Source organism: Sphaerulina musiva, assembly GCF_000320565.1.
Source record: "Sphaerulina musiva SO2202 unplaced genomic scaffold SEPMUscaffold_2, whole genome shotgun sequence".
Classification (NCBI taxonomy): Eukaryota; Fungi; Ascomycota; class Dothideomycetes; order Mycosphaerellales; family Mycosphaerellaceae; genus Sphaerulina; species Sphaerulina musiva.
The window spans coordinates 241,597-251,910 of record NW_016017384.1 but is presented as its reverse complement, the minus strand read 5'-3'; the positions used below and the strand labels follow the sequence as shown (position 1 = coordinate 251,910).

At 38.6% G+C, this 10,314-nt stretch overlaps 2 protein-coding genes across 2 annotated transcripts; both read right to left on the bottom strand.

Moving 5' to 3' along the window:
* Window positions 1–252: 252 nt before the first annotated feature.
* SEPMUDRAFT_36653 (uncharacterized protein) lies at window positions 253–420 on the bottom strand (the record flags this gene model as incomplete). The annotated part of the gene is made up of 1 exon (XM_016908644.1): window positions 253–420. A coding segment is annotated over one exon (168 nt), but the record flags the coding sequence as incomplete, so codon positions are not given.
* Window positions 421–513: 93 nt separating this feature from the next.
* SEPMUDRAFT_38757 (uncharacterized protein) lies at window positions 514–696 on the bottom strand (the record flags this gene model as incomplete). The annotated part of the gene is made up of 1 exon (XM_016908717.1): window positions 514–696. A coding segment is annotated over one exon (183 nt), but the record flags the coding sequence as incomplete, so codon positions are not given.
* Between the last annotated feature and the right edge of the window lie 9,618 nt (window positions 697–10,314).

Sequence of the window (10,314 nt, the reverse complement as noted above, 5' to 3'; positions counted from 1 at the left end):
GCCGTTAGCTATTAACGCGTCGCTGTACTTTAACTCGTAGGCGTCGAGTGCCGTAGTATCTACAACGTACTCTAGTAGTTCCTACGTAGGTTCGTAATATCCGGCCTACTTTACTAATACCTTACGCTCCTTCCCTTTTCTCTTAGGTTTGTCGCGAGTATATAGGATTTCTTCGACCTCCTATTCTTCGTACGATTCTACTAAGATAGGGTCCGGTTGTTTATTATCGGATTCCTAGCCTAGTAGAGGGTCTTATACAGCCGGTCTTAATAAGTCGGTATAGAATACTAGGTATATATTACTAGGAATCCCCGATAATCTTACGGAGACCGGTAATAAGACCTTCTCGACTATATACTTCGTATATTTAGTATCTAGGCTTTTCTTTAGGTATACCGTCGTATAGTTTCGGAGGTCGAGCTATACCTTATCTCCTTCTTAATAGATAGGTACGGGAGTTCTCTTTTTGTTAGCGCTATTCTCTTGTTTTTGTATAGCCTCCGCTATATTAGCTTAGTATATATTAGTAATTTTCTTAATTTTCTCGATAAACGTAGCCGCTCTCTCCGAGGCTGCTAGCGCTATAGTCTCGTTAAATCCCGTATCTAATACTACGGGGAGAGGTATATCGTAACCGTAGATAGCGAAGAAGGGGCTTATACCGAGGGCCGTATAAAAACGTCCGTTAAGCGCTAATTAAGTAAGGGGAAGCTACTTCTTCTAGTCTGTTTATTCCTCGTTAATAAAGTTCCGTAGGTAGGCTTGTATTTCCTAGTTCAATCTTTCTAGTCCTCCGTCGGTTTAAGGGTAGTAAGCGGAGCTTAATCTTTGTTATACGCTAGTTAATTAACAGAAGGTATACTAGAAAGTACTCGTCTAATTCGTTCCTCGGTTACTAGTAATCGCCCTTAGTAAGCCGTAATAACGTACCTAATATTCTAAGAACCTTTGCGCGTAGTCCTCGGCTTTTAGGCTAGATATCGCTTTAATTACTATAGTCTTGCTTAGCCTATCCTTAATAACCTAGAAGTATACGTTTCCCTTAGAATTCGGCAGATCTGTAATAAAATCTATTAAGATCTTCTAGAAGAAACGATTAGGGACCGGTAAAGGGCGAAGGAGACTATATTTATATTCTCTCTATACCTTATTCCTACTATAGTAATTATAATTTCTTAGGAATTACTAGACTTGCCGAGACTATAGGGGCTAATAGAAGTTCCTCCCTAGGATATAAGCGGTAGTATCCCGGCCTAGATATCTATAGAGCGGTAAATTGTAGATAGACTAGATTAGCTTAGTTCGGAGTATATCGTAGTCTTATACCTCGGTCTCTATAGAATTGTAATCGGATTCTAGGGCTACTAGGGTACTAGGTACCTAGAGTTTCCTATAATACTTTAGCCGGTTGTCTTCGTCGATAGTACAATCGCCTACTTATATCTTTATACGTACTTCGGGTAGAAAAGTACGGGCTCTAGTCTAGATAGCTCAGAGTACTATCTAGTAAAGCGAGTCCTTCTCTACTATTGTCGTCTAGAGTTAATTTATATCCTCCTCCTAGAAGGGTCCCTTAGGGACCTCGTTTTTATCCTCGGGGACAATCTCCGATAGTTCTATTAAGGGCTCTGAAATAGATAGGTTATAATCCGCGTCCTCTAGCCCGGCTAAAATAGGTATAAGAGTTAGCTAATTCTTTAGATAGTCTAGTAATAGAAATTATCGGAATTGCGAGAGTTTATTATCGGCTCCTAGGGTGTCTTATTCTCTTCTCGAAAGTACGTCCGGGATAATAGCTTCGGCGCCTAGCCTATAAATAATAGAGAACTGGAAATTAGCTAGTATATCGGCCTATCGAATTTATCTCTCGGATAATTACTTCTTAGTAACGAAGTACTCTAGATTCTTATAATCCGTCTAAATAGTAAAGGATCTATATACTTTAAGCTCGGCCTTCTAGAACTTTAGATAGGATATAATCGCTAGTATTTTTTTTATCGTAAATATCGTAGTTGATTTCGGCTTAATTCAACTTTTTCGAGTAGAAGCTTACTAGGCGAAGGACTCTATTCTTTTTCTATAGGAGTATACTACCTAATACGAACCTACTATAGTCGGTCTCTAGGAACGTAGGAAGAAGAGGGTCCTATAGTATAAGTACTAGGGAGCTATAGTATTTCTCCTTTAGAGTATAGAAAGCGGTCTCCTCTTCTTTTCTCTAGGAGAACGGTACCTTCTTACCGGTAAGTCGAGTAAGCGGGGCTACGATCTTAGAGTAGTTTAGGATAAACGAACAGTAATAGTTCGTAAATCCTAGGAATCTCTAGACTTCTTTCTAGGTACCCGGAGTTTTCTAGTTATATACCGCTTCTATCTTCTCGGGGCCGGCTTCTACGCCTTTTCCGTTAGCGTAAATAATAAAACCTAAGTAGTTAATCTTTTTCTTTATAAATTTATATTTCTTCGGGTTAAGGAAAAGGCCCCTATCCTAAAGTTTATAGAGTACAAGACGAACCTTATAGAAGTGTTTCTCTCTTATTCTATTTATAAAGATTATAACGTCGTCGATATAGGCAGAATAGAAATTATTAAGAAATTCCCTTAATAATAAGTTAATATACTACTAGAAAGTAGCTAGAGCCCTAGAGAGACTAAAAGAATAGACTAGCTACTTAAAAAGCCTAAATCGAGTTCGAAAGGCGGTTTTATACTTATATCTATAGGCTATCCTAATATAGTAGAAAGCCGCTACGACGTCTACCTTAGTAATCTACTTAGCCTTCCCTATAATTTTCAAGGTCTCCGGTATAAGGGGCAAGAGATATCGATTAGGTTTAGAAATCGAGTTTAGGGCCCGGTAGTTATAAACAAACTATAATCCTCTACTAGGTTTCTGTACGAATAATACCGGAGCCTCCGCTACTAAACTACTCAAACGTATATATCCTTTTAATAGCTATCCGTTTAGCGCCTTCCGTAGGATAAGGAGTTCGTCCTTAGATATTCTATATATTAGGGCCTATAGTAAATCTCGTAGGGTCCTATCGGGATTTAACTAGAGCTCGATTTTATAGTTAATCCCTTCTTAGTATAGAGCTAATTTGTCTACTTCCCGTTCGAAAAATAGCGGAAGTATATTATAAAGCTTAGAGGGGATAGTCTTCCTTAATTCTTCTACTATAGGAGGATCTTTATCCTTTAATACCTTCTCGATATCCTTAGGAAGGATTGCGGCTACTATCGAAAATTCTCTAATAACGGTTACTTCTTCTAGATACCGGCGTCCTTCGTTAAACTATTAGCCTACGTTTCCGTAATAGAACCGGCGCTTTTCTAGCGCGGTCCTAACCTTATTCTACGTTTTCTATAGGTTCCCGAGTATTAGTAGGAAGTCTAGATCTAGTACTATATATATATATAGATATTCTAGGGGTATCCGTCTATTTCTATCTAGAATACGATAACTCCGGTTACTTTCGAGTTCTCTATTCCCTTAGAGGCTCCTTTGACTTTCCTCTCCTCGTTACTAACGTATAGTAACCCGAGACCTTCTATAAGGTCTCTATTAATTATAGCAAAGTACTAATATCCTTTATCGATAAGAGTATAGGTACCGAAGTTTTCCTTAAGGACTATATTAGTATATATAAGCTCTCCGTTTATAATCTTCTTAGCTTTAGGCTACCTATCTACTAATACTTTCTTAGCTTCTACCTCCTAACTTCGAGAGGGAGCTACTCTTTTCCCTCGTCCTCCGGCTCTTCGAGTACGGCTTCTACTATTACTACGTTTACCCTCGTTAGTAGGACCGCGGGTATATATAGACAATCTCGAATACGGTATCTACTCGCTCTATACCGGAAACAGAGCCTTACCTCCTAGCGCCTCTCTCTCTCGGTAGTATCTACCTACTTCGCTCTTTGTTTCTCTCTATTATTGTCTCGACGTTCTATAGGTATTTTTGGTCGGAGTCCGTTAGACCGAGTCGAGGTTATAACGGTATCGCTATCTACGTCGACCTTATTTGAAGGCGTAGTATAGGATTAATTAGAGGCCGGGATATTTAAGGCAGAATCCTTATTTCTTTCCTTCTACTTCCTATTCAAGATCTTAAACTAGTCGGTTTCTTCTAGGTTAGTTATAATTCTTTCGACTTCCTCGGAGAACTTGTAGTAGTCTATATACTTAGGTATAGCGGCCGTATATAACTTAGCTAGGTTAGAAAAGGTATTGTTTAGATATCCGATCTTTGCCTTATAAGAGAAGTTTTCTCTGCCTACTATAAGTAGGAGTCTGTCGAAATTAAGCTAGTATTCGTACTAATATTAGCTCTACGAGTATTTTAAATAGGAAAGCTATTCTAAGGCCTTAGCCTTCTCGTTACTATCCCTAAACATAGTATCGAGTTACGATATAAAAGCCTTAGGGTCCTTCGGTTTACTATCGCTATTTTCCTAGAAGTATCGTATCCTTGCTCTTTCTCGGGCCGGGAGGGTATTATAAATAGTATCCTAGTAATAATCGACGGAGAGCGTTGGTTTAGAGGTAGAGCGTACTTAGTAAGAGCTTCGGAGTTATATAAGGTAATCGCGAAAGGTATCGGCGTTCCCGTCCTAATAGGCCGGTTTCTACTCTCGGGGGCCCGACGATTCTCGCGCGGATTACGACTGAATTATTGTAGCTAGGAGCTACTATATTAGCTCTAGGCTATTTACTTAATTTAGTAGCTCTACTCCTTATAGGACGTTCTCCGTAGTAGAATAAGCGGGCGGCTATAGAGTAGTCGTAGGGGTAGATTACGCTTCTCTAATAGCGGTTTCTATCGCTTAGAGCCGGTAGTATATCTATTCTATTACGCCTATTAATTCCTCTAGTAGGATACTAAACTTAGGGTACGCTATTGTTTGTCTAGCCTCCGGTACGTTTCCTTCGGAGGACGTTATTTTGTTAATCGTACTTATTGTTATAGGAGAGTAACGTATATACAGAAACCTTACGGTATTAAGATAGCAAGTACGATAAGGAAGGAAGGCTAGCTATTCTAGCCGTCCTACGAAAGAAAAGGAACGGAGTGCGGCAGCCTAGCTTAGGGGCGGCAGCACGCTATCCTACGTAACTAGTAGTTATACGTAACGCCCTAGATCTTCTAGGGCACTATCTTAGGGCTCGTCCCTTACACTTAGCCTCTAATTTAGCCTTCTGCTTGTATGTATATCGGAGGGCGCGGATTCTAATTATAGTGTTAATACCGTAATAGAATACCTTGTCAATAAACTGTATAGATAAGTTGTTCTACGCTACCGACAGCGTAGTATTGTACCTGTCGATATAGCTATTATAGAACGGTCCTAGCTTTATAAAGAAGGTAAGTATATTATTCCGAGCGCTCTAAGTCTATTGCTTTAGGCCTATATAAGCACCTTCGCTAGTAGAGGATATATTATATCTATAGTAGCGTAGTTGGTTCGTCTAGGCTTTAACGCACTTCTCTTGATATACCTACTAGTGCTTCTCTAGGTAGCGTACTATCTCGTATTCTTATTGTTGTCCGAGACGTACTTATTAAGCTCGATAGGCCGTACAATCTTATTAACCTTATCGTCCGCGTCTATAGTCCTAGTATCTAATATAGCTTCGTCGCGCTACGCTCGATCTAGTAAGGCGCTATAGGTATCGTTAAAACTCTTCTCGGTTGGTAAGTTGCGACAGGTCTTATATAGAGCTATGAACTTACTAGCGAGCTCGCTAGCGATATAGCGTATTCTATCCTCGCTCTTCTGCTATCCGAATAACTTATATACCTATGCCTCTATAGCTGTATCTATATACTACGTACAAAGCATAGATTAGATACTTAGAAACACTAACTTAAGTATATTCATAGTAGCTCTATTGCGATTATAGATAATAATATTAGGTTCGTCGATTCCGTACTCCTCGAAAAGGCGTAAGAGTATCTTAAAGGCCTATTCGTATCTATCGAATGTCTCGTCCGGTATAAGTATATAAGCTAGAGGTAGTACAACTCTGATACGTATAACAAAGTCGAAGTATAGTAGTAGTAGGCTAGATAAATAGATGTTATATATATAGTCGAAAATCAGTATATACGCGTTGTCCTTATAGATACTTACAAGCTAAGGGTATACGAAGAATACGTAGCGTAGCCTATCGCCGCTAACTTCGTAGGCCGAGAAGAAGTTGTTGTCTACGAGCTCTAAGAGCACTTTGTCTATAGGGGTAAGTATGTTAATTATAGTATGCCGAATACGCGCGAACTCGTTATAGATATCGCGTAGTATCGGTATAGCCGCTATATCTAACAGGCCTGCCTTAGTAATAAACTTATCCTTTGCTATAGTACGCGCTAACTAGGGGGATGCTCCGGTCTTACGATAGCTAGCAATAAATGTAACAAACCTATTATAGCGCTCTTAACAGCGGAAGAAGGCTAATCTAGCTATAGAGATACTAAGGTAATTATACTTAGTATATTAGCTAAGCGAGAATATCTATTCGGTCTCCGAAGGGCTGTCCTTATTAAGGGCGAAAATAGTTATTATCGCTATACAGTCCGATTTCTGTATATACTTCTTCTTTAATAGCTTACGGCCGAGGACTAGTTTATTCTTCCTATCTCCCTTAGCGCACTTTAGGGTATACTTCTATAGCTTACCGCTACTGTTGTACTTCCGGCTACCGTTCTTCGTCTACCTAAAACCGTATCGCTTACTATGCGTATTAATGTATTAATAGGTATCTGACTCCGAGGCGAAGCGCTAGATACGTAGTTTCGGGATCTTATAGCGTATAGTAGAGACTGTAGCGATAGAGGCCTTATCTTCGGTCTCGGTATTACTCTCGTCGGCTTTAGAGCGATTAGCGTACTCTTCGCTTATATTACCTACGCTAAGTCTATTGCTTTCTCTAGCCTATAATTAGTTCGGCTCTACGTCCGGTACTAGCGTATATATCGTATTAGTCGCTACTATATTAGCGTCTGCTGAAATCTCTGTCTCTGTAACTAAATTATCGTCGAGGAGCCTATTAATAGACTGCTCTAGTTCGGCGTCTATTAATACAGTACGCGCGAGCGTTTTATTAAGTGTCTCTATGTTAATATGTCGAGACTAATAGGGGTAATAGGAGTAATAGGAGTGATAGGGGTAATAATAATGTATATATAGGTACGATACTATATTGGAGGTAGAGGTAATGTTGCTATTCGGCTGCATAGGTTATATAACTACCCTAGCCTTAGCGTAGGCCTCTAGCCGTTTATAATTTGAGCTCCCGCCGTTTATAAAAACCCAATATAACGCCCTCTATAATATTATATATATAAAAATTAGGTACAAAGTCAATACTGCCTAGATATACTAACTGCCTATTACCGGATAGCGGTAAGGTATATATATAAGCAGAAGGCTAATCTATATAATAAGAGTAAGTAACTGTTATAGGAGAGCAACGTATAGATAGCAGTCTTATAATATTAATATAGTAAGTACAATGTAGAAGGAAGACTAAATACTTAGAACCCTCTATATAGGAGAAGGGACGGAGTACGATAGCCCCTACTTAGGGGTAGTAGTATGCTGTTGTATATAATCTAAGTACGTAATTTCGGCTATAGATCTCCTAGAGCACTACCTAAGGGCTCGCCCTTTATAGTAACAGCAGAATAGTAACTACGTCTATAGTATATATATTAGCGTATCTTGAAGGTATAGAATAGGTATATTGCGCTTACTACAAACATAAGATTAGGGGAGAGCTATAACCTGATATATACAGTATATAATATAGTAGTTAGCGATAGCAATACCTTAAGTAACGCCTCGAGCAATAGTAGCGCCTTAGGTAATAGCAATACTTTAAGCAATAGTAATACTAGTAGTATAAGAATATACTTCGCTAGCGGTACTAATACTAAGCACGCTAGCTAGTATTATAAACAAGCAACTCGGTTAGTTCCTCTAGTAATAATAACCCGCTATATTACCGTAGATTTACTCGACGTACATACAAGCGTTAGAGTATAGTAGTAGAGGATAATAACAAGTTTGAGGAAGAGGTAGAATCTAATAGTAATATAGATAGCTGGTGTATATGTATATAGCTGTATCAGACAACTATACTTTAGGCTATAGAAGAGGAGGGCAGGTTAGCGTATATAGAACCTCCTGAAAACTTAGAAGAGAGTGTATACGTCCGGACCTCTAGAGTTCCCTGTAGATAGGAACATAGCAAGAAGAGGGATTATCTATATTGTACTACTATCCTCTTTAATACTACTATATCTTACGGTAAGACATTCAATTTCCAAAGGCTAGTAGCATAAAATTAGCTCTCCAGATATATCCTCTTTACAGAAAAGGTCCGACTATAGAAGAGTATAAGACCTCTAGAGTCAAGATTCTTTGTCCCCGAACTAGGCCTTAATAACTAGATAAATCAAGTGTAGTCTTATTTAAGCAAAAAGCTATTCTAGTATATTAGAACAAAAGCGGAATATAACTACTATAGCTATAGCACTTGCATCGTATAGTTAGAACAAACAATAGCTGTATTACCTTAATTATTAAGATCCGAAACAACGACTAAGACCTTTTTACTAAGTCTAATTTTTGAAGCATACCCCTCTTATATTTTATTTTTAGGTAGGTGCGCTCGACAAGTTGTAATTTAACGTATTTAGAGCTGCCTCGATTTAAGATTGAAGTAGCTAAGGGGCAATTATATGCGGCGGAATGCATATTCCTTTGCTGATGCCTCCCTACTTTTAGAAGAACTGAGGCAAGACAAGGTCCCTAGGGAATCAATAGACGGAGGTAGAGATAGAGATTCCTACCTAGGCAATTAAGAAATAGGCTCGGAAATGGAAATACCTAGGTAATCAAGAGATAGAGATGGAGATGGAGATAGAGATAGAGATAGAGATAGAGATAGAGATGCAGATGGAGATGGAGATAGAGATGGAGATAGAGATAGAGATAGAGATAGAGATAGAGATAGAGATAGAGATAGAGATAGAGATAGAGATAGAGAGATGGAGATAGAGATGCCCTACTAGGTAGGCAATTGAGAAATAGACACAGCGACGGACACGGCGACGGACACGGCGCGATAGACACACGGCGCGATAGTATGTCTATACAGCGCGATGGACACACAGCGCGATATAGACATACCTAGCGATAGACACGGTACGATCGACACGGCGCGATATAGGCACGGCGTGCCTTGGGCAAACTTGACCTCCCGCCATTTAGATTTTTTGCTCCCGCCGCATATAATTCCCCTAGCTAAGCTGACTTTATATAGTAGCAGGCAAGCTGTTTAGAGAAATCGCCCGTTATTCATAAAAGTCCTCAAGATATATACAGTGTATATAAGACAGTACTATATACTATATATCTAAAACAAACCGTATACTACATACTGTACATTATACACTATATACTCATATTTTGAATGAGTACTATATTAATAATAGACTTTGTCTTTACCCTCCGTATACTACGTTTTATCTGTTTTATATTTAATAGAGGGTTTAAGCTAATCTAATTGCTTTTCTAGGGACAACTAGATCAAGTTGATCTAGAAAGTATACTCTATTGTTCTAATAGCTAGACTTATCAATTCTGATATTGTTTTATTATAGTATCTAAGGAAGAGGTTAGAGATATCGCTACTCCATACAATAAGTTCGATATTCATTATAGCTTCTTTAGCTTTATTATAGGCTTATTAGGTGTAATAGTAATCTGAAAACCAATCTACTTGAGGCCGAAGTTTATTATTCAAGAAAGAGTCTCTAAAAGCTACCCTACCCCTATTGGATATAGTATTCCGGTTTACTGATCAGGTAGCTTACCGTAGCTTCACTAAGGCAACTGGTTTCCTCTTCTATAACAAGGCTCTAGACCATATAAGTTCTCTAGAGTTACATTACACCTTTTAGTAGCTCTCTCTAGAAATAGTATATATGTAGTTTCTAGAGGTCTCTAGAGTTCGGTAGGGATATCACTTTAGAAGCTTTTAGTTATCTATAAATTTATAGGTACTCAAGTGAACTATTTACGTAGTTATATAAGCTTGTTGATTGTTATATTAAATATATTCGACTTATAGGTGACTTAGAACAGTCTTAATACAGGGCAGGATATAGTACCTAGCTTCCGTTTGTACTGTATTGGAAGGAGAGCTGGCTAGTGTTCAACAATTACTACTAAGACACCAGAAGTAGGCAACTTTATAAAAAGTTAAACTAGACTAAAAGAAGCGGGTAAAGGAAGAAGGGGGCTCTTA